General features: G+C 49.6%; 1 protein-coding gene and 1 long non-coding RNA gene across 2 annotated transcripts in view; one reads left to right on the top strand and one right to left on the bottom strand.

Annotated features, from left to right (window-relative positions):
• The window catches only part of LOC127001053 (uncharacterized), a 35,591-nt gene extending 34,098 nt beyond the window's left edge, over window positions 1-1,493 (top strand). Inside the window, exons 7-8 of the mRNA XM_050865222.1 lie at window positions 885-1,022; window positions 1,395-1,493. Coding sequence (XP_050721179.1) covers window positions 885-1,022; window positions 1,395-1,493 — 237 coding nt within the window. The remainder of the gene's footprint in view (window positions 1-884; window positions 1,023-1,394) is intronic.
• Window positions 1,494-5,663: 4,170 nt separating this feature from the next.
• Window positions 5,664-10,883, bottom strand: LOC127001038 (uncharacterized). The gene is made up of 3 exons (XR_007754672.1): window positions 10,841-10,883; window positions 6,780-6,843; window positions 5,664-5,704 (listed from the first exon to the last, which is right to left on the bottom strand). It is a non-coding gene; the product is annotated as an uncharacterized LOC127001038 (long non-coding RNA).
• Between the last annotated feature and the right edge of the window lie 10,186 nt (window positions 10,884-21,069).

The following is a 21,069-nucleotide window of genomic DNA, read 5'->3' on the forward strand; positions in this document are numbered from 1 at the left end:
CAATCAACCAGGGCCATTATTATCATTATTATTATAAGAGATGAATCAGGCAGAGGGAGGACTGCACACACTATAAGCTGCCTGTTGAGCCACCTCCAAACACCTGAGACGCCTAAAAGAGAAAACTGAAGTGAAAGCAAGAAGTGGAAAGTGGACGAGACAACACAGAAGATTATGGAAGTGGAGGGACTGAATGATAAACATCTCAGAATACAATACAGATTATGGAAGTGGAGGGACTGAATGATAAATATCTCAGAATACAATACAGAAGATTAAGGAAGTGGAGGGACTGAATGATAAACATCTCAGAATACAATACAGAAGATTATGGAAGTGGAGGGACTGAATGATAAACATCTCAAAATACAATACAGAAGATTAAGGAAGTGGAGGGACTGAATGATAAACATCTCAAAATACAATACAGAAGATTAAGGAAGTGGAGGGACTGAATGATAAACATCTCAAAATACACAAATAAACTCACAAAACTATCTGGAAACTTAAGCAGCTGGCAAACCAAAAATGGCAAAATAGATACAAAAAATGTACAATAATTGGAATTAAAATAAAATAATAATCATGCACTTAGTATTTAACACCATCCCTTCCTTCAACCAGCCATTCATCTTCCCTGAACAACACCTCCTGACCACTTCTCTGCTGCCCTCCTAGATGTGGCTTACCTGTCTGGCTGAGGCTGTACAATGTATGATGAATTAAAAAATGCATCACCCTTGCAACAACAAAACTCCTTGCCTGATAGTGGACATGTAATGCCTGTATTCCAGCCTTGGTTAACGAGAAGCTTGGACAGGTAGCATTTTAGGAGTGTTTTGGGTCACACATCCTTTCCTCAGTGCTCCTCCTGACCCTTCCAGTTCCTCGAGCAACAAGACTCTTTAACCCTTCAAGTCTTGCGTCTCATCCTCCACCACGGCAGGAGAGGCCTTGCCGGAGACCTCTTCCTCCGTGCCTCCCAGGGGCAAGGATACGGAGAAGTGTTGTGCAAGGTCTGGGTAAAGGCGGGAGACACAGTATTGTAGGTGGACTCAGAGTCAGACTGATGCTGTCCACCAGCTCTCCTGTCTCCGGCTGGAAAGGTTAAAATTCATCAAGAAAAATATGTAACTGTAGTACTAAACTATGAAGTATATTAATGCCCTCAGTGGTAGCTGTGAAGGTAAATAATAACTCTTCAAGGATTTGTAAACTATAGTCAGGTAATAAGACAAACTCTAAATATGAGAGGTAAAATGAAACCCATGAACTCTAGAAGCTGAGAATAAGCATGACAAATACAACACATGTATGATAAAAGAAAAACACTTTACCTTTGAGAATATATGTGAATAAAACTCATGCATGACATCCCCTGCCTCCATGAGCAGCACTGCCGGCACCGAATGGCAGTGAAGTGCCAGGTGGTGCTCAGACAGCAGCACCTGCGTCAGCTCAGCTCTGCCTGCTGCCTCCTGACCAGCGGCTGAAGTGCTGAGCTCAGCAGGAACACCACTGAGATGGGGGTGGGAATGTCTCCGATTCCTTCTATCAGGCTGTTGGAATAATTGTTTACATTGTTATGATAATAATGTGTAAAACTGACCCTTTCCTGCACTGTCACAGTAACATTAGCACAGCTCTATGCAGTCCTTTACATCTGAAAGTAAATTTAAATAATTTTCTGTTCAGACTTGAGAATTTTCATAAATAAAATACTTATAGCTAAAAAATCATAGAAACTCGGATATCCTCAACACACCCAAATTATGACACCAACAGGTAAGGCACAAAAATCTGATGAAAAACATTATGAAAAGTGAAAATGTCAAACCTGTAGAGTGTAGAGTAAGTGTGACATTCAGTGTGCACAAGTGTACACAAGGGCATGAGGAGACTACACGAGGCCAGATATATCCACATGATATTATATACATTAGCACCCTACAGATGAAAAACATTGTGAAAAGTGAAAACCTCAAACCTGTGGACTGTTACATCCAGTGTGCACAAGTGTACACAAGGACATGAGGAGACCACACAAGGCCAGACAGCCACACAAGGCAGCTCCTGAAGATGTGTTGCCACCAAATTCCCTTCCTGGCCATACATTCATGTAATCTCCATTTAAAGGTTTCAATTAAGTTTGCCTCAACTACACACCTGCTCAGTTTGTTCCTGCCTCAACTATATATACACACCTGCCAGCTCAGTTCGTTTCTGCCCCAACTACACACCTGCTCAGTTTGTTCCTGCCTCAACTATATATACACACCTGCCAGCTCAGTTCGTTCCTGCCCCAACTACACACCTGCTCAGTTTGTTCCTGCCCCAACTACACACCTGCCAGCTCAGTTTGTTCCTGCCCCAACTACACACCTGCCAGCTCAGTTTGTTCCTGCCCCAAATACACACCTGCTCAGTTTGTTCCTGCCTCAACTACACACCTGCCAGCTCCGTTTGTTCCTGCCCCAACTACACACCTGCTCAGTTTGTTCTTGCCCCAACTACACACCTGCTCAGTTTGTTCCTGCCCCAACTACACACCTGCTGTTTGTTCCTGCCCCAACTACACACCTGCTCAGTTTGTTCCTGCCCCAACTACACACCTGCTCAGTTTGTTCCTGTTTCAATTACACACCTGCTCAGTTTGTTCCTGCCTCAACTACACACCTGCCAGCTCAGTTTGTTCCTGCCCCAACTACACACCTGCTCAGTTTGTTCCTGCCCCAACTACACACCTGCTCAGTTTGTTCCTGCCCCAACTACACACCTGCCAGCTCAGTTTGTTCCTGCCCCAACTACACACCTGCTCAGTTTGTTCCTGCCCCAACTACACACCTGCTCAATTTGTTCCTGCCTCAACTACACACCTGCCAGCTCAGTTTGTTCCTGCCCCAACTACACACCTGGTCAGTTTGTTCCTGTTTCAACTACACACCTGCTCAGTTTGTTCCTGCCTCAACTACACACCTGCCAGCTCAGTTTGTTCCTGCCCCAACTACACACCTGCTCAGTTTGTTCCTGCCCCAACTACACACCTGCTCAGTTTGTTCCTGCCTCAACTACACACCTGCTGTTTATTCCTGCCCCAACTACACACCTGCTCAGTTTGTTCCTGCCCCAACTACACACCTGCTCAGTTTGTTCCTGCCCCAACTACACACCTGCCAGCTCAGTTTGTTCCTGCCCAAACTACACACCTGCTCAGTTTGTTCCTGCCCCAACTACACACCTGCTCAGTTTGTTCCTGCCTCAACTACACACCTGCCAGCTCAGTTTGTTCCTGCCCCAACCACACACCTGCTCAGTTTGATCCTGCCCCAACTACACACCTGCTCAGTTTGTTCCTGCCCCAACTACACACCTGCTCAGTTTGTTCCTGCCCCAACTACACACCTGCTCAGTTTGTTCCTGCCCCAACTACACACCTGCTCAGTTTGTTCCTGCCCTAACTACACACCTGCTCAGTTTGTTCCTGCCCCAACTACACACCTGCTCAGTTTGTTCCTGCCCCAACTACACACCTGCTCAGTTTGTTCCTGTTTCAACTACACACCTGCTCAGTTTGTTCCTGCCTCACCTACACACCTGCTCAGTTTGTTCCTATTTCAACTACAAACCTGCTCAGTTTGTTCCTGCCTCAACTACACACCTGCTCAGTTTGTTCCTGCCTCACCTACACACCTGCTCAGTTTGTTCCTGTTTCAACTACACACCTGCTCAGTTTGTTCCTGCCTCAACTACACACCTGCTCAGTTTGTTCCTGCCTCAACTACACACCTGCTCAGTTTGTTCCTGCCTCACCTACACACCTGCTCAGTTTGTTCCTGCCCCAACTACACACCTGCTCAGTTTGTTCCTGCCCCAACTACACACCTGCTCAGTTTGTTCTTGCCCCAACTACACACTTGCTCAGTTTGTTCCTGCCCCAACTACATACCTGCTGTTTATTCCTGCCCCAACTACACACCTGCTCAGTTTGTTCCTGCCCCAACTACACACCTGCTGTTTGTTCCTGCCTCAACTACACACCTGCTGTTTGTTCCTGCCCCAACTACACACCTGCTGTTTGTTCCTGCCCCAACTACACACATGCTGTTTATTCCTGCCCAAACTACACACCTGCTCAGTTTGTTCCTGCCCCAACTACACACCTGCTCAGTTTGTTCCTGCCATAACTACACACCTGCCAGCTCAGTTTGTTCCTGCCCAAACTACACACCTGCTCAGTTTGTTCCTGCCCCAACTACACACCTGCTCAGTTTGTTCCTGCCTCAACTACACACCTGCCAGCGCAGTTTGTTCCTGCCCGAACTACACACCTGCCAGCTCAGTTTGTTCCTGCCTCAACTACACACCTGCTCAGTTTGTTCCTGCCCCAACTACACACCTGCTCAGTTTGTTCCTGTCCCAACTAAACACCTGCCAGCTCAGTTTCTTCCTGCCCAAACTACACACCTGCTCAGTTTGTTCCTGCCCCAACTACACACCTGCTCAGTTTGTTCCTGCCCCAACTACACACCTGCTGTTTGTTCCTGCCCCAACTACACACCTGCTCAGTTTGTTCCTGTTTCAACTACATACCTGCTCAGTTTGTTCCTGCCCCAACTACACACCTGCTCAGTTTGTTCCTGCCCCAACTACACACCTGCTGTTTGTTCCTGCCCCAACTACACACCTGCTCAGTTTGTTCCTGCCCCAACTACACACCTGCTCAGTTTGTTCCTGTTTCAACTACACACCTGCTCAGTTTGTTCCTGCCCCAACTACACACCTGCTCAGTTTGTTCCTGTTTCAACTACACACCTACTCAGTTTGTTTTTGCCTCAACTACAGACCTGCTCAGTTTGTTCCTGCCTCAACTACACACCTGCTCAGTTTGTTCCTTCCTCAACTACACACCTGCTCAGTTTGTTCCTGCCCCAACTACACACCTGCTCAGTTTGTTCTTGCCCTAACTACGCACCTGCTCAGTTTGTTCCTGCCCCAACTACACACCTGCTCAGTTTTTTCCTGCCCCAACTACACACCTGCTCAGTTTGTTCCTGTATCAACTACACACTTGCTCAGTTTATTCCTGCCTCACCTACACACCTGCTCAGTTTGTTTATATTTCAAAAACACACCTGCTCAGTTTGTTGCTGCCTCAACTACACACCTGCTCAGTTTGTTCCTGCCTCACCTACACACCTGCTCAGTTTGTTCCTGTTTCAACTACACACCTGCTCAGTTTGTTCCTGTTTCAACTACACACCTGCTCAGTTTGTTCTAGCCCCAGCTACAAACCTGCTCAGTTTGTACCTGCCCCAACTACACACCTGCTCAGTTTGTTCCTGCCCCAACTAAACACCTGCTGTTTGTTCCTGCCCCAACTACACACCTGCTCAGTTTGTTCCTGTTTCAACTACACACCTGCTCAGTTTGTTCCTGCCCCAACTACACACCTGCTCAGTTTGTTCCTGCCTCAACTACACACCTGCTGTTTGTTCCTGTCCCAACTACACACCTGCTCAGTTTGTTCCTGCCCCAACTACACACCTGCTCAGTTTATTCCTGCCCCAACTACACACCTGCTCAGTTTGTTCCTGTTTCAACTACACACCTGCTCAGTTTGTTCCTGCCTGAACTACACACCTGCTCAGTTTGTTCCTGCCTCAACTACACACCTGCTCAGTTTGTTCCTGCCTCAACTACACACCTGCTCAGTTTGTTCCTGCCCCAACTACACACCTGCTCAGTTTGTTCCTGCCCTAACTACACACCTGCTCAGTTTGTTCCTGCCCCAACTACACACCTGCTCAGTTTGTTCCTGCCCCAACTACACACCTGCTCAGTTTGTTCCTGTTTCAACTACACACCTCCTCAGTTTGTTCCTGCCTCACCTACACACCTGCTCAGTTTGTTCCTATTTCAACTACACACCTGCTCAGTTTGTTCCTGCCTCAACTACACACCTGCTCAGTTTGTTCCTGCCTCACCTACACACCTGCTCAGTTTGTTCCTGTTTCAACTACACACCTGCTCAGTTTGTTCCTGCCTCAACTACACACCTGCTCAGTTTGTTCCTGCCTCAACTACACACCTGCTCAGTTTGTTCCTGCCTCACCTACACACCTGCTCAGTTTGTTCCTGCCCCAACTACACACCTGCTCAGTTTGTTCCTGCCCCAACTACACACCTGCTCAGTTTGTTCTTGCCCCAACTACACACCTGCTCAGTTTGTTCCTGCCCCAACTACACACCTGCTGTTTATTCCTGCCCCAACTACACACCTGCTCAGTTTGTTCCTGCCCCAACTACACACCTGCTGTTTGTTCCTGCCTCAACTACACACCTGCTGTTTGTTTCTGCCCCAACTACACACCTGCTGTTTGTTCCTGCCTCAACTACACACCTGCTGTTTATTCCTGCTCCAACTACACACCTGCTCAATTTGTTCCTGCCCCAACTACACACCTGCTCAGTTTGTTCCTGCCCCAACTACACACCTGCCAGCTCAGTTTGTTCCTGCCCAAAAAACACACCAACTCAGTTTGTTCCTGCCCAAACTACACACCTGCTCAGTTTGTTCCTGCCTCAACCACACCTGCTGTTTGTTCCTGCCCCAACCACACACCTGCTCAGTTTGTTCCTGTTTCAACCACACCTGCTCAGTTTGTTCCTGCCCCAACCACACACCTGCTCAGTTTGTTCCTGCCCCAACCTACACACCTGCTGTTTTTTCCTGCCCCAACTACACACCTGCTCAGTTTGTTCCTGCCCCAACTACACACCTGCTCAGTTTGTTCCTGCCCCAACTACACACCTGCTCAGTTTGTTCCTGCCTCAACTACACACCTGCTCAGTTTGTTCCTGTTTCAACTACACACCTACTCAGTTTGTTCCTGCCTCAACTACACACCTGCTCAGTTTGTTCCTGCCTCAACTACACACCTGCTCAGTTTGTTCCTTCCTCAACTACACACCTGCTCAGTTTGTTCCTGCCCCAACTACACACCTGCTCAGTTTGTTCCTGCCCTAACTACACACCTGCTCAGTTTGTTCCTGCCCCAACTACACACCTGCTCAGTTTGTTCCTGTTTCAACTACACACCTGCTCAGTTTGTTCCTGCCTCACCTACACACCTGCTCAGTTTGTTTCTATTTCAGCAGCACACCTGCTCAGTTTGTTGCTGCTTCAACTACACACCTGCTCAGTTTGTTCCTGCCTCACCTACACACCTGCTCAGTTTGTTCCTGTTTCAACTACACACCTGCTCAGTTTGTTCCTGCCTCAACTACCCACCTGCTCAGTTTGTTCCTGCCTTAATTACACACCTGCTCTGTTTGTTCCTGCCTCAACTACACCCCTGCCAGCTCAGTTTGTTCCTGCCCCAACTACACACCTGGTCAGTTTGTTCCTGTTTCAACTACACACCTGCTCAGGTTGTTCCTGCCTCAACTACACACCTGCCAGCTCACACAATCCCAACTACACACCTGCTCAGTTTGTTCCTGCCCCAACTACACACCTGCTGTTTGTTCCTGCCCCAACTACACACCTGCTCAGTTTGTTCCTGCCCCAACTACACACCTGCTCAGTTTGTTCCTGCCCCAACTACACACCTGCTCAGTTTGTTCCTGTTTCAACTACACACCTACTCAGTTTGTTCCTGCCTCAACTACACACCTGCTCAGTTTGTTCCTGCCTCAACTACACACCTGCTCAGTTTGTTCCTTCCTCAACTACACACCTGCTCAGTTTGTTCCTGCCTCAACTACACACCTGCTCAGTTTGTTCCTGCCCTAACTACACATCTGCTCAGTTTGTTCCTGCCCCAACTACACACCCCCAACTACACACCTGCTCAGTTTGTTCCTTTTTTAACTACACACCTGCTCAGTTTGTTCCTGCCTCACCTACACACCTGCTCAGTTTGTTTCTATTTCAACAACACACCTGCTCAGTTTGTTCCTGCCTCAACTACACACCTGCTCAGTTTGTTCCTGCCTCACCTACACACCTGCTCAGTTTGTTCCTGTTTCAACTACACACCTGCTCAGTTTGTTCCTGCCTCAACTACACACCTGCTCAGTTTGTTCCTGCCTTAACTACACACCTGCTCAGTTTGTTCCTGCCTCACCTACACACCTGCTCAGTTTGTTCCTGCCCCAACTACACACCTGCTCAGTTTGTTCCTGCCCCAACTACACACCTGCTCAGTTTGTTCTTACCCCAACTACACACCTGCTCAGTTTGTTCCTGCCCCAACTACACACCTGCTGTTTATTCCTGCCCCAACTACACACCTGTTCAGTTTGTTCCTGCCCCAACTACACACCTGCTGTTTGTTCCTGTTTCAACTACACACCTGCTGTTTGTTCCTGCCCCAACTGCACACCTGCTCAGTTTGTTCCTGTTTCAACTACACACCTGCTCAGTTTGTTCCTGCCTCAACTACACACTTGCCAGCTCAGTTTGTTCCTGCCCCAATTACACACCTGCTCAGTTTGTTCCTGCCCCAACTACACACCTGCCAGCTCAGTTTGTTCCTGCCCCAACTACACACCTGCTCAGTTTGTTCCTGCCCCAACTACACACCTGCTCAGTTTGTTCCTGCCTCAACTACACACCTGTCAGCTCAGTTTGTTAATGCCCCAACTACACACCTGCTCAGTTTGTTCCTGTTTCAACTACACACCTGCTCAGTTTGTTCCTGCCTCAACTACACACCTGCCAGCTCATTTTTTTTCCTGCCCCAACTACACACCTGCTCAGTTTGTTCCTGCCCCAACTACACACCTGCCAGCTCAGTTTGTTCCTGCCCAAACCACACACCTGCTCAGTTTGTTCCTGCCCTAACTACACACCTGCTCAGTTTGTTCCTGCCTCAACTACACACCTGCCAGCTCAGTTTGTTCCTTCCCCAACTACACACCTGTCAGCTCAGTTTGTTCCTGCCCCAACTACACACCTGCTCAGTTTGTTCCTGCCCCAACTACACACCTGCCAGCTCAGTTTGTTCCTGCCCCAACTACACACCTGTCAGCTCAGTTTGTTCCTGCCCCAACTACACACCTGCTTAGTTTGTTCCTGCCCCAACTACACACCTGCTCAGTTTGTTCCTGCCCCAACTACACACCTGCCAGCCCAGTTTGTTCCTGCCCCAACTACACACCTGCTCAGTTTGTTCTTGCCCCAACTACACACCTGCTCAGTTTGTTCCTGCCCCAACTACACACCTGCTGTTTGTTCCTGCCCTAACTACACACCTGCTCAGTTTGTTCCTGTTTCAACTACACACCTGCTCAGTTTGTTCCTGCCCCAACTACACCTGCTCAGTTTGTTCCTGCCCCAACTACACACCTGCTGTTTGTTCCTGCCCAAACTACACACCTGCTCAGTTTGTTCCTGCCCCAACTACACACCTGCTCAGTTTGTTCCTGACCCAACTACACACCTGCTCAGTTTGTTCCTGCCCCAACTACACACCTGCTCAATTTGTTCCTGTTTCAACTACACACCTGCTCAGTTTGTTGCCCCAACTACACACCTGCTCAGTTTGTTCCTGCCACAACTACACACCTGCTCAGTTTGTTCCTGCCTCAGCACACACCTGCTCAGTTTGTTCCTGCCCCAACTACACACCTGCTCAGTTTGTTCCTGCCCTACCTACACACCTGCTCAGTTTGTTCCTGCCCCAACTACACACCTGCTCAGTTTGTTCTTGCCCCAACTACACACCTGCTCAGTTTGTTCCTGTTTGAACTACACACCTGCTCAGTTTGTTCCTGCCTCACCTACACACCTGCTCAGTTTGTTCCAATTTCAACTACACACCTGCTCAGTTTGTTCCTGCTTCAACTACACACCTGCTCAGTTTGTTCCTGCCTCACCTACACACCTGCTCAGTTTGTTCCTGTTTCAACTACACACCTGCTCAGTTTGTTCCTGCCTCAAATACACACCTGCTTAGTTTGTTCCTGCTTCAACTACACACCTGCTCAGTTTGTTCCTGACTAACCTACACACCTGCTCATTTTGTTCCTCCCCCACCAACACACCAGCTCTGTTTGTGCCTGCCGCAACTACCCACCTGCTCAGTTTGTTCTTGCCCCAACTACACACCTGCTCAGTTTGTTCCTGCCAAAACTACACACCTGCTTTTTATTCCTGCCCCAACTACACACCTGCTCAGTTTGTTCCTGCCCCAACTACACACCTGCTGTTTGTTCCTGCCTCAACTACACACCTGCTGTTTGTTCCTGCCCCAACTACACACCTGCTGTTTGTTCCTGCCTCAACTACACACCTGCTGTTTATTCCTGCCCCAACTACACACCTGCTCAGTTTGTTCCTGCCCCAACTACACACCTGCTCAGTTTGTTCCTGCCCCAACTACACACTAGCTCAGTTTGTTCGTGTTTCAACTACACACCTGCTCAGTTTGTTCCTGCCTCAACTACACACCTGCTCAGTTTGTTCCTGCCTCAACTACACACCTGCTCAGTTTGTTCCTGCCTCAACTACACACCTGCTCAGATTGTTCCTGCCCCAACTACACACCTGCTCGGTTTGTTCCTGCCCTAACTACACACCTGCTCAGTTTGTTCCTGCCCCAACTACACACCTGCTCAGTTTGTTCCTGCCCCAACTACACACCTACTCAGTTTGTTCCTGTTTCAACTACACACCTGCTCAGTTTGTTCCTGCCTCACCTACACACCTGCTCAGTTTGTTCCTATTTCAACTACATACCTGCTCAGTTTGTTCCTGCCTCAACTACACACCTGCTCAGTTTGTTCCTGCCTCCCCTACACACCTGCTCAGTTTGTTCCTGTTTCAACTACACACCTGCTCAGTTTGTTACTGCCTCAACTACACACCTGCTCAGTTTGCTCCTGCCTCAACTACACACCTGCTCAGTTTGTTCCTGCCTCACCTACACACCTGCTCAGTTTGTTCCTGCCCCAACTACACACCTGTTCAGTTTGTTCCTGCCCCAACTACACACCTGCTCAGTTTGTTCTTGCCCTAACTACACACCTGCTCAGTTTGTTCCTGCCCCAACTACAAACCTGCTGTTTATTCCTGCCCCAACTACACACCTGCTCAGTTTGTTCCTGCCCCAACTACACACCTGCTGTTTGTTCCTGCTTCAACTACACACCTGCTGTTTGTTCCTGCCCCAACTACACACCTGCTGTTTGTTCCTGCCTCAACTACACACCTGCTGTTTATTCCTGCCCCAACTACACACCTGCTCAGTTTGTTCCTGCCCCAACTACACACCTGCTCAGTGTGGTCCTGCCCCAACCACACACCTGCCAGCTCAGTTTGTTACTGCCGAAACTACACACCTGCGCAGTTTGTTCCTGCCCCAACTACACACCTGCTCAGTTTGTTCCTGCCTCAACTACACACCTGCCAGCTCAGTTTGTTCCTGCCCCAACCTCACACCTGCTCAATTTGTTCCTGCCCCAACTACACACCTGCTCAGTTTGTTCCTGCCCCAACCACACACCTGCTCAGTTTGTTCCTGCCCCAACTACACACCTGCTCAGTTTGTTCCTGCCCTAACTACACACCTGCTCAGTTTGTTCCTGCCCCAACTACACACCTGCTCAGTTTGTTCCTGCCCCAACTACACACCTGCTCAGTTTGTTCCTGTTTCAACTACACACCTGCTCAGTTTGTTCCTGCCTCACCTACACACCTGCTCAGTTTGTTCCTATTTCAACTACACACCTGCTCAGTTTGTTCCTGCCTCAACTACACACCTGCTCAGTTTGTTCCTGCCTCACCTACACACCTGCTCAGTTTGTTCCTGTTTCAACTACACACCTGCTCAGTTTGTTCCTGCCTCAACTACACACCTGCTCAGTTTGTTCCTGCCTCAACTACACACCTGCTCAGTTTGTCTCTGCCTCACCACACACCTGCTCAGTTTGTTCCTGCCCCAACTACACACCTGCTCAGTTTGTTCCTGCCCCAACTACACACCTGCTCAGTTTGTTCTTGCCCCAACTACACACTTGCTCAGTTTGTTCCTGCCCCAACTACATACCTGCTGTTTATTCCTGCCCCAACTACACACCTGTTCAGTTTGTTCCTGCCACAACTACACACCTTCTGTTTGTTCCTGCCTCAACTACACACCTGCTGTTTGTTCCTGCCCCAACTACACACCTGCTGTTTGTTCCTGCCCCAACCACACACCTGCTGTTATTCCTGCCCAAACTACACACCTGCTCAGTTTGTTCCTGCCCCAACTGCACACCTGCTCAGTTTGTTCCTGCCCCAACTACACCTGCCAGCTCAGTTTGTTCCTGCCCAACCACACACCTGCTCAGTTTGTTCCTGCCCCAACCACACACCTGCTCAGTTTGTTCCTGCCTCCACACACCTGCCAGCTCAGTTTGTTCCTGCCCGAACTACACACCTGCCAGCTCAGTTTGTTCCTGCCTCAACTACACACCTGCTCAGTTTGTTCCTGCCCCAACTACACACCTGCTCAGTTTGTTCCTGTCCCAACTACACACCTGCACTCTCTGTTTCTTCCTGCCCAACCTACACACCTGCTCAGTTTGTTCCTGCCCCAACTACACACCTGCTCAGTTTGTTCCTGCCCCAACTACACACCTGCTGTTTGTTCCTGCCCCAACTACACACCTGCTCAGTTTGTTCCTGTTTCAACTACACACCTGCTCAGTTTGTTCCTGCCCCAACTACACACCTGCTCAGTTTGTTCCTGCCCCAACTACACACCTGCTGTTTGTTCCTGCCCCAACTACACACCTGCTCAGTTTGTTCCTGCCCCAACTACACACCTGCTCAGTTTGTTCCTGCCCCAACTACACACCTGCTCAGTTTGTTCCTGCCCCAACTACACACCTGCTCAGTTTGTTCCTGTTTCAACTACACACCTACTCAGTTTGTTTTTGCCTCAACTACAGACCTGCTCAGTTTGTTCCTGCCTCAAGTACACACCTGCTCAGTTTGTTCCTTCCTCAACTACACACCTGCTAAGTTTGTTCCTGCCCCAACTACACACCTGCTCAGTTTGTTCTTGCCCTAACTACACACCTGCTCAGTTTGTTCCTGCCCCAACTACACACCTGCTCAGTTTTTTCCTGCCCCAACTACACACCTGCTCAGTTTGTTCCTGTTTCAACTACACACTTGCTCAGTTTATTCCTGCCTCACCTACACACCTGCTCAGTTTGTTTATATTTCAACAACACACCTGCTCAGTTTGTTGCTGCCTCAACTACACACCTACTCAGTTTGTTCCTGCCTCACCTACACACCTGCTCAGTTTGTTCCTGTTTCAACTACACACCTGCTCAGTTTGTTCCTGTTTCAACTATACACCTGCTCAGTTTGTTGTAGCCCCAACTACACACCTGCTCAGTTTGTTCCTGCCCCAACTACACACCTGCTCAGTTTGTTCCTGCCCCAACTACACACCTGCTCAGTTTGTTCCTGTTTCAACTACACACCTGCTCAGTTTGTTCCTGCCCCAACTACACACCTGCTCAGTTTGTTCCTGCCTCAACTACACACCTGCTTTTTGTTCCTGTCCCAACTACACACCAGCACAGTTTGTTCCTGCCCCAACCACACACCTGCTCAGTTTGTTCCTGCCCCAACCACACCTGCTCAGTTTGTTCCTGTTTCAACCACACACCTGCTCAGTTTGTTTCCTGCCACAACTACACACCTGCTCAGTTTGTTCCTGCCACAACTAAACACTGCTCAGTTTGTTCCTGCCTCAACTACACACCTGCTCAGTTTGTTCCTGCCCCAACTACAGACCTGCTCAGTTTGTTCCTGCCCTAACTACACACCTGCTCAGTTTGTTCCTGCCCCAACTACACACCTGCTCAGTTTGTTCCTGCCCCAACTACACACCTGCTCAGTTTGTTCCTGTTTCAACTACACACCTGCTCAGTTTGTTCCTGCCTCAACTACACACCTGCTCAGTTTGTTCCTGACTCAACTACACACCTGCTCAGTTTGTTCCTGCCTCAACTACACACCTGCTCAGTTTGTTCCTGCCTCACCTACACACCTGCTCAGTTTGTTCCTGTTTCAACTACACACCTGCTCAGTTTGTTCCTGCCTCAACTACACACCTGCTCAGTTTGTTCCTGCCTCAACTACACACCTGCTTAGTTTGTTCCTGCCTCACCTACACACCTGCTCAGTTTGTTCCTGCCTCAACTACACACCTGTCAGCTCAGTTTGTTCCTGCTCCAACTACACACCTGCTCAGTTTGTTCCTGTTTCAACTACACACCTGCTCAGTTTGTTCCTGCCTCAACTACACACCTGCCAGCTCAGTTTTTTTCCTGCCCCAACTACACACCTGCTCAGTTTGTTCCTGCCCCAACTACACACCTGCCAGCTCCGTTTGTTCCTGCCCAAACCACACACCTGCTCAGTTTGTTCCTGCCCTAACTACACACCTGCTCAGTTTGTTCCTGCCTCAACTACACACCTGCCAGTTCAGTTTGTTCCTGCCCCAACTACACACCTGTCAGCTCAGTTTGTTCCTGCCCTAACTACACACCTGCTCAGTTTGTTCCTGCCCCAACTACACACCTGCCAGCTCAGTTTGTTCCTGCCCCAACTACACACCTGTCAGCTCAGTTTGTTCCTGCCCCAACTACACACCTGCTCAGTTTGTTCCTGCCCCAACTACACACCTGCTCAGTTTGTTCCTGCCCCAACTACACACCTGCCAGCCCAGTTTGTTCCTGCCCCAACTACACACCTGCTCAGTTTGTTCCTGCCCCAACTACACACCTGCTCAGTTTGTTCCTGCCCCAACTACACACCTGCTGTTTGTTCCTGCCCCAACTATACACCTGCTCAGTTTGTTCCTGTTTCAACTACACACATGCTCAGTTTGTTCCTGCCCCAACTACACACCTGCTCAGTTTGTTCCTGCCCCAACTACACACCTGCTCAGTTTGTTCCTGCCCCAACTACACACCTGCTGTTTGTTCCTGCCCCAACTACACACCTGCTCAGTTTGTTCCTGCCCCAACTACACACCTGATAAGTTTGTTCCTGCCCCAACTACACACCTGCTCAGTTTGTTCCTGCCCCAACTACACACCTGCTCAATTTGTTCCTGTTTCAACTACACACCTGCTCAGTTTGTTGCTGCCCCAACTACACACCTGCTCAGTTTGTTCCTGCCTCAACTACACACCTGCTCAGTTTGTTCCTGCCTCAGCTACACACCTGCTCAGTTTGTTCATGCCCCAACTACACACCTGCTCAGTTTGTTCCTGCCCTACCTACACACCTGCTCAGTTTGTTCCTGCCCCAACTACACACCTGCTCAGTTTGTTCTTGCCCCAACTACACAGCAGCTCAGTTTGTTCCTGTTTGAACTACACACCTGCTCAGTTTGTTCCTGACTCACCTACACACCTGCTCAGTTTGTTCCAATTTCAACTACACACCTACTCAGTTTGTTCCTGCTTCAACTACACACCTGCTCAGTTTGTTCCTGCCTCACCTACACACCTGCTCAGTTTGTTCCTGTTTCAACTACACACCTGCTCAGTTTGTTCCTGCCTCAACTACACACCTGCTTAGTTTGTTCCTGCTTCAACTACACACCTGCTCAGTTTGTTCCTGCCTCACCTACACACCTGCTCAGTTTGTTCCTGCCCCAACTACACACCTGCTCAGTTTGTTCCTGCCCCAACTACACACCTGCTCAGTTTGTTCTTGCCCCAACTACACACCTGCTCAGTTTGTTCCTGCCCCAACTACACACCTGCTGTTTATTCCTGCCCCAACTACACACCTGCTCAGTTTGTTCCTGCCCCAACTACACACCTGCTGTTTGTTCCTGCCTCAACTACACACCTGCTGTTTGTTCCTGCCCCAACTACACACCTGCTGTTTGTTCCTGCCTCAACTACACACCTGCTGTTTATTCCTGCCCCAACTACAAACCTGCTCAGTTTGTTCCTGCCCCAACTACACACCTGCTCAGTTTGTTCCTGCCCCAACTACACACCAGCTCAGTTTGTTCCTGTTTCAACTACACACCTGCTCAGTTTGTTCCTGCCTCAACTACACACCTGCTCAGTTTGTTCCTGCCTCAACTACACACCTGCTCAGTTTGTTCCTGCCTCAACTACACACCTGCTCAGTTTGTTCCTGCCCCAACTACACACCTGCTCGGTTTGTTCCTGCCCTAACTACACACCTGCTCAGTTTGTTCCTGCCCCAACTACACACCTGCTCAGTTTGTTCCTGCCCCAACTACACACCTACTCAGTTTGTTCCTGTTTCAACTACACACCTGCTCAGTTTGTTCCTGCCTCACCTACACACCTGCTCAGTTTGTTCCTATTTCAACTACACACCTGCTCAGTTTGTTCCTGCCTCAACTACACACCTGCTCAGTTTGTTCCTGCCTCCCCTACACACCTGCTCAGTTTGTTCCTGTTTCAACTACACACCTGCTCAGTTTGTTCCTGCCTCAACTACACACCTGCTCAGTTTGCTCCTGCCTCAACTACACACCTGCTCAGTTTGTTCCTGCCTCACCTACACACCTGCTCAGTTTGTTCCTGCCCACACTACACACCTGTTCAGTTTGTTCCTGCCCCAACTACACACCTGCTCAGTTTGTTCTTGCCCCAACTACACACCTGCTCAGTTTGTTCCTGCCCCAACTACAAACCTGCTGTTTATTCCTGCCCCAACTACACACCTGCTCAGTTTGTTCCTGCCCCAACTACACACCTGCTGTTTGTTCCTGCTTCAACTACACACCTGCTGTTTGTTCCTGCCCCAACTACACACCTGCTCAGTTTGTTCCTGCCTCAACTACACACTGCTCAGTTTGTTCCTGCCTCAACTACACACCTGCTCAGTTTGTTCCTGCCCCAACTACAGACCTGCTCAGTTTGTTCCTGCCCTAACTACACACCTGCTCAGTTTGTTCCTGCCCCAACTACACACCTGCTCAGTTTGTTCCTGCCCCAACTACACACCTGCTCAGTTTGTTCCTGTTTCAACTACACACCTGCTCAGTTTGTTCCTGCCTCAACTACACACCTGCTCAGTTTGTTCCTATTTCAACTACACACCTGCTCAGTTTGTTCCTGCCTCAACTACACACCTGCTCAGTTTGTTCCTGCCTCACCTACACACCTGCTCAGTTTGTTCCTGTTTCAACTACACACCTGCTCAGTTTGTTCCTGCCTCAACTACACACCTGCTCAGTTTGTTCCTGCCTCAACTACACACCTGCTCAGTTTGTTCCTGCCTCACCTACACACCTGCTCAGTTTGTTCCTGCCTCAACTACACACATGTCAGCTTAGTTTGTTCCTGCTCCAACTACACACCTGCTCAGTTTGTTCCTGTTTCAACTACACACCTGCTCAGTTTGTTCCTGCCTCAACTACACACCTGCCAGCTCAGTTTTTTTCCTGCCCCAACTACACACCTGCTCAGTTTGTTCCTGCCACAACTACACACCTGCCAGCTCCGTTTGTTCCTGCCCAAACCACACACCTGCTCAGTTTGTTCCTGCCCTAACTACACACCTGCTCAGTTTGTTCCTGCCTCAACTACACACCTGCCAGTTCAGTTTGTTCCTGCCCCAACTACACACCTGTCAGCTCAGTTTGTTCCTGCCCTAACTACACACCTGCTCAGTTTGTTCCTGCCCCAACTACACACCTGCCAGCTCAGTTTGTTCCTGCCCCAACTACACCTGCTCAGTTTGTTCCTGCCCCAACTACACACCTGCTCAGTTTGTTCCTGCCCCAACCACACACCTGCTCAGTTTGTTCCTGCCCCAACCACACACCTGCCAGCCCAGTTTGTTCCTGCCCCAACCACACACCTGCTCAGTTTGTTCCTGCCCCAACCACACACCTGCTCAGTTTGTTCCTGCCCCAACTTCACACACCTGCTGTTTGTTCCTGCCCCAACCACACACCTGCTCAGTTTGTTCCCTGTTTCAACCACACATGCTCAGTTTTGTTCCTGCCCCAACCACACACCTGCTCAGTTTGTTCCTGCCCCAACTACACACCTGCTCAGTTTGTTCCTGCCCCAACTACACACCTGCTGTTTGTTCCTGCCCAAACTACACACCTGCTCAGTTTGTTCCTGCCCCAACTACACACCTGCTCAGTTTGTTCCTGCCCCAACTACACACCTGCTCAGTTTGTTCCTGCCCCAACTACACACCTGCTCAATTTGTTCCTGTTTCAACTACACACCTGCTCAGTTTGTTGCTGCCCCAACTACACACCTGCTCAGTTTGTTCCTGCCTCAACTACACACCTGCTCAGTTTGTTCCTGCCTCAGCTACACACCTGCTCAGTTTGTTCATGCCCCAACTACACACCTGCTCAGTTTGTTCCTGCCCTACCTACACACCTGCTCAGTTTGTTCCTGCCCCAACTACACACCTGCTCAGTTTGTTCATGCCCCAACTACACAGCAGCTCAGTTTGTTCCTGTTTGAACTACACACCTGCTCAGTTTGTTCCTGACTCACCTACACACCTGCTCAGTTTGTTCCAATTTCAACCACACACCCACTCAGTTTGTTCCTGCTTCCAACTTCACACCTGCTCAGTTTGTTCCTGCCCCACCCACACACCTGCTCAGTTTGTTCCTGTTTCAACTACACACCTGCTCAGTTTGTTCCTGCCTCAAATACACACCTGCTTAGTTTGTTCCTGCTTCAACTACACACCTGCTCAGTTTGTTCCTGCCTCACCTACACACCTGCTCAGTTTGTTCCTGCCCCAACTACACACCTGCTCAGTTTGTTCCTGCCCCAACTACACACCTGCTCAGTTTGTTCTTGCCCCAACTACACACCTGCTCAGTTTGTTCCTGCCCCAACTACACACCTGCTGTTGTTCCTGCCCCAACTACACACCTGCTCAGTTTGTTCCTGCCCCAACTACACACCTGCTGTTTGTTCCTGCCTCAACTACACACCTGCTGTTTGTTCCTGCCCCAACTACACACCTGCTGTTTGTTCCTGCCTCAACTACACACCTGCTGTTTATTCCTGCCCCAACTACACACCTGCTCAGTTTGTTCCTGCCCCAACTACACACCTGCTCAGTTTGTTCCTGCCCCAACTACACACCAGCTCAGTTTGTTCCTGTTTCAACTACACACCTGCTCAGTTTGTTCCTGCCTCAACTACACACCTGCTCAGTTTGTTCCTGCCTCAACTACACACCTGCTCAGTTTGTTCCTGCCTCAACTACACACCTGCTCAGTTTGTTCCTGCCCCAACTACACACCTGCTCTGTTTGTTCCTGCCCCAACTACACACCTGCTCAGTTTGTTCCTGCCCCAACTACACACCTGCTCAGTTTGTTCCTGCCCCAACTACACACCTACTCAGTTTGTTCCTGTTTCAACTACACACCTGCTCAGTTTGTTCCTGCCTCACCTACACACCTGCTCAGTTTGTTCCTATTTCAACTACACACCTGCTCAGTTTGTTCCTGCCTCAACTACACACCTGCTCAGTTTGTTCCTGCCCCAACTACACACCTGCTCAGTTTGTTCCTGTTTCAACTACACACCTGCTCAGTTTGTTCCTGCCTCAACTACACACCTGCTCAGTTTGTTCCTGCCCCAACTACACACCTGCTCAGTCTTGTTCTGCACACACACACACTCACCACACCCACCACCTGCTCAGTTTGTTCCTGCCCACACACACACCTGTTCAGTTTGTTTCCTGCCCCAACCACACACCTGCTCAGTTTGTTATTGCCCCAACTACACACCTTCTAATTTTGTTCCTGCCACAACGACCAACGTGCTGTTTATTCCTGCCACAACTACACACCTGCTCAGTTTGTTCCTGCCCCAACTACACACCTGCTGTTTGTTCCTGCTTCAACTACACACCTGCTGTTTGTTCCTGCCCAAACCACACACCTGCTGTTTGTTCCTGCCTCAACTACACACCTGCTGTTTATTCCTGCCCCAACTACACACCTGCTCAGTTTGTTCCTGCCCCAACACACCTGCTCAGTTTGTTCCTGCCCCAACCACACACCTGCCAGCTCAATTTGTTCCTGCCCAAACCACACACCTGCTCAGTTTGTTCCCCCCAACCACACACCTGCTCCAGCTTGTTCCTGCCTCAACCACACACCTGCCAGCTCAGTTTGTTCCTGCCCCAACCACACACACCTGCTCAATTTGTTTCCTGCCCCAACTACACACCTGCTCAGTTTGTTCCTGCCCCAACACACACCTGCTCTGTTTGTTCCTGCCCCAACTACACACCTGCTCAGTTTGTTCCTGCCCTAACTACCCACACACACCTGCTCAGTTTGTTCCTGCCCCAACCACACACCTGCTCAGTTTGTTTCCTGCCCCAACTACACACCTGCTCAGTTTGTTCCTGTTTCAACTACAAACATGATCATTTTGTTCCTGCCTCACCTACACACCTGCTCAGTTTGTTCCAATTTCAACTACACCTGCTCAGTTTGTTCCTGCCTCAACTACACACCTGCTCAGTTTGTTCCTGCCTCACCTACACACCTGCTCAGTTTGTTCCTGTTTCAACTTCACACACCTGCTCAGTTTGTTCCTGCCTCAACTACACACCTGCTCAGTTTGTTCCTGCCTCAACTACACACCTGCTCAGTTTGTTCCTGCCTCACCTACACACCTGCTCAGTTTGTTCCTGCCCCAACTACACACCTGCTCAGTTTGTTCCTGCCCCAACTACACACCTGCTCAGTTTGTTCTTGCCCCAACTACACACTTGCTCAGTTTGTTCCTGCCCCAACTACATACCTGCTGTTTATTCCTGCCCCAACTACACACCTGCTCAGTTTGTTCCTGCCCCAACTACACACCTGCTGTTTGTTCCTGCCTCAACTACACACCTGCTGTTTGTTCCTGCCCCAACTACACACCTGCTGTTTGTTCCTGCCTCAACTACACACCTGCTGTTTATTCCTGCCCCCCCAACTACACACCTGCTCAGTTTGTTTCTGCCGCAACTACACACCTGCTGTTTGTTCCTGCCTCAACTACA

Source organism: Eriocheir sinensis, chromosome 20 (assembly GCF_024679095.1).
Source record: "Eriocheir sinensis breed Jianghai 21 chromosome 20, ASM2467909v1, whole genome shotgun sequence".
NCBI classification, from domain to species: domain Eukaryota; kingdom Metazoa; phylum Arthropoda; class Malacostraca; order Decapoda; family Varunidae; genus Eriocheir; species Eriocheir sinensis.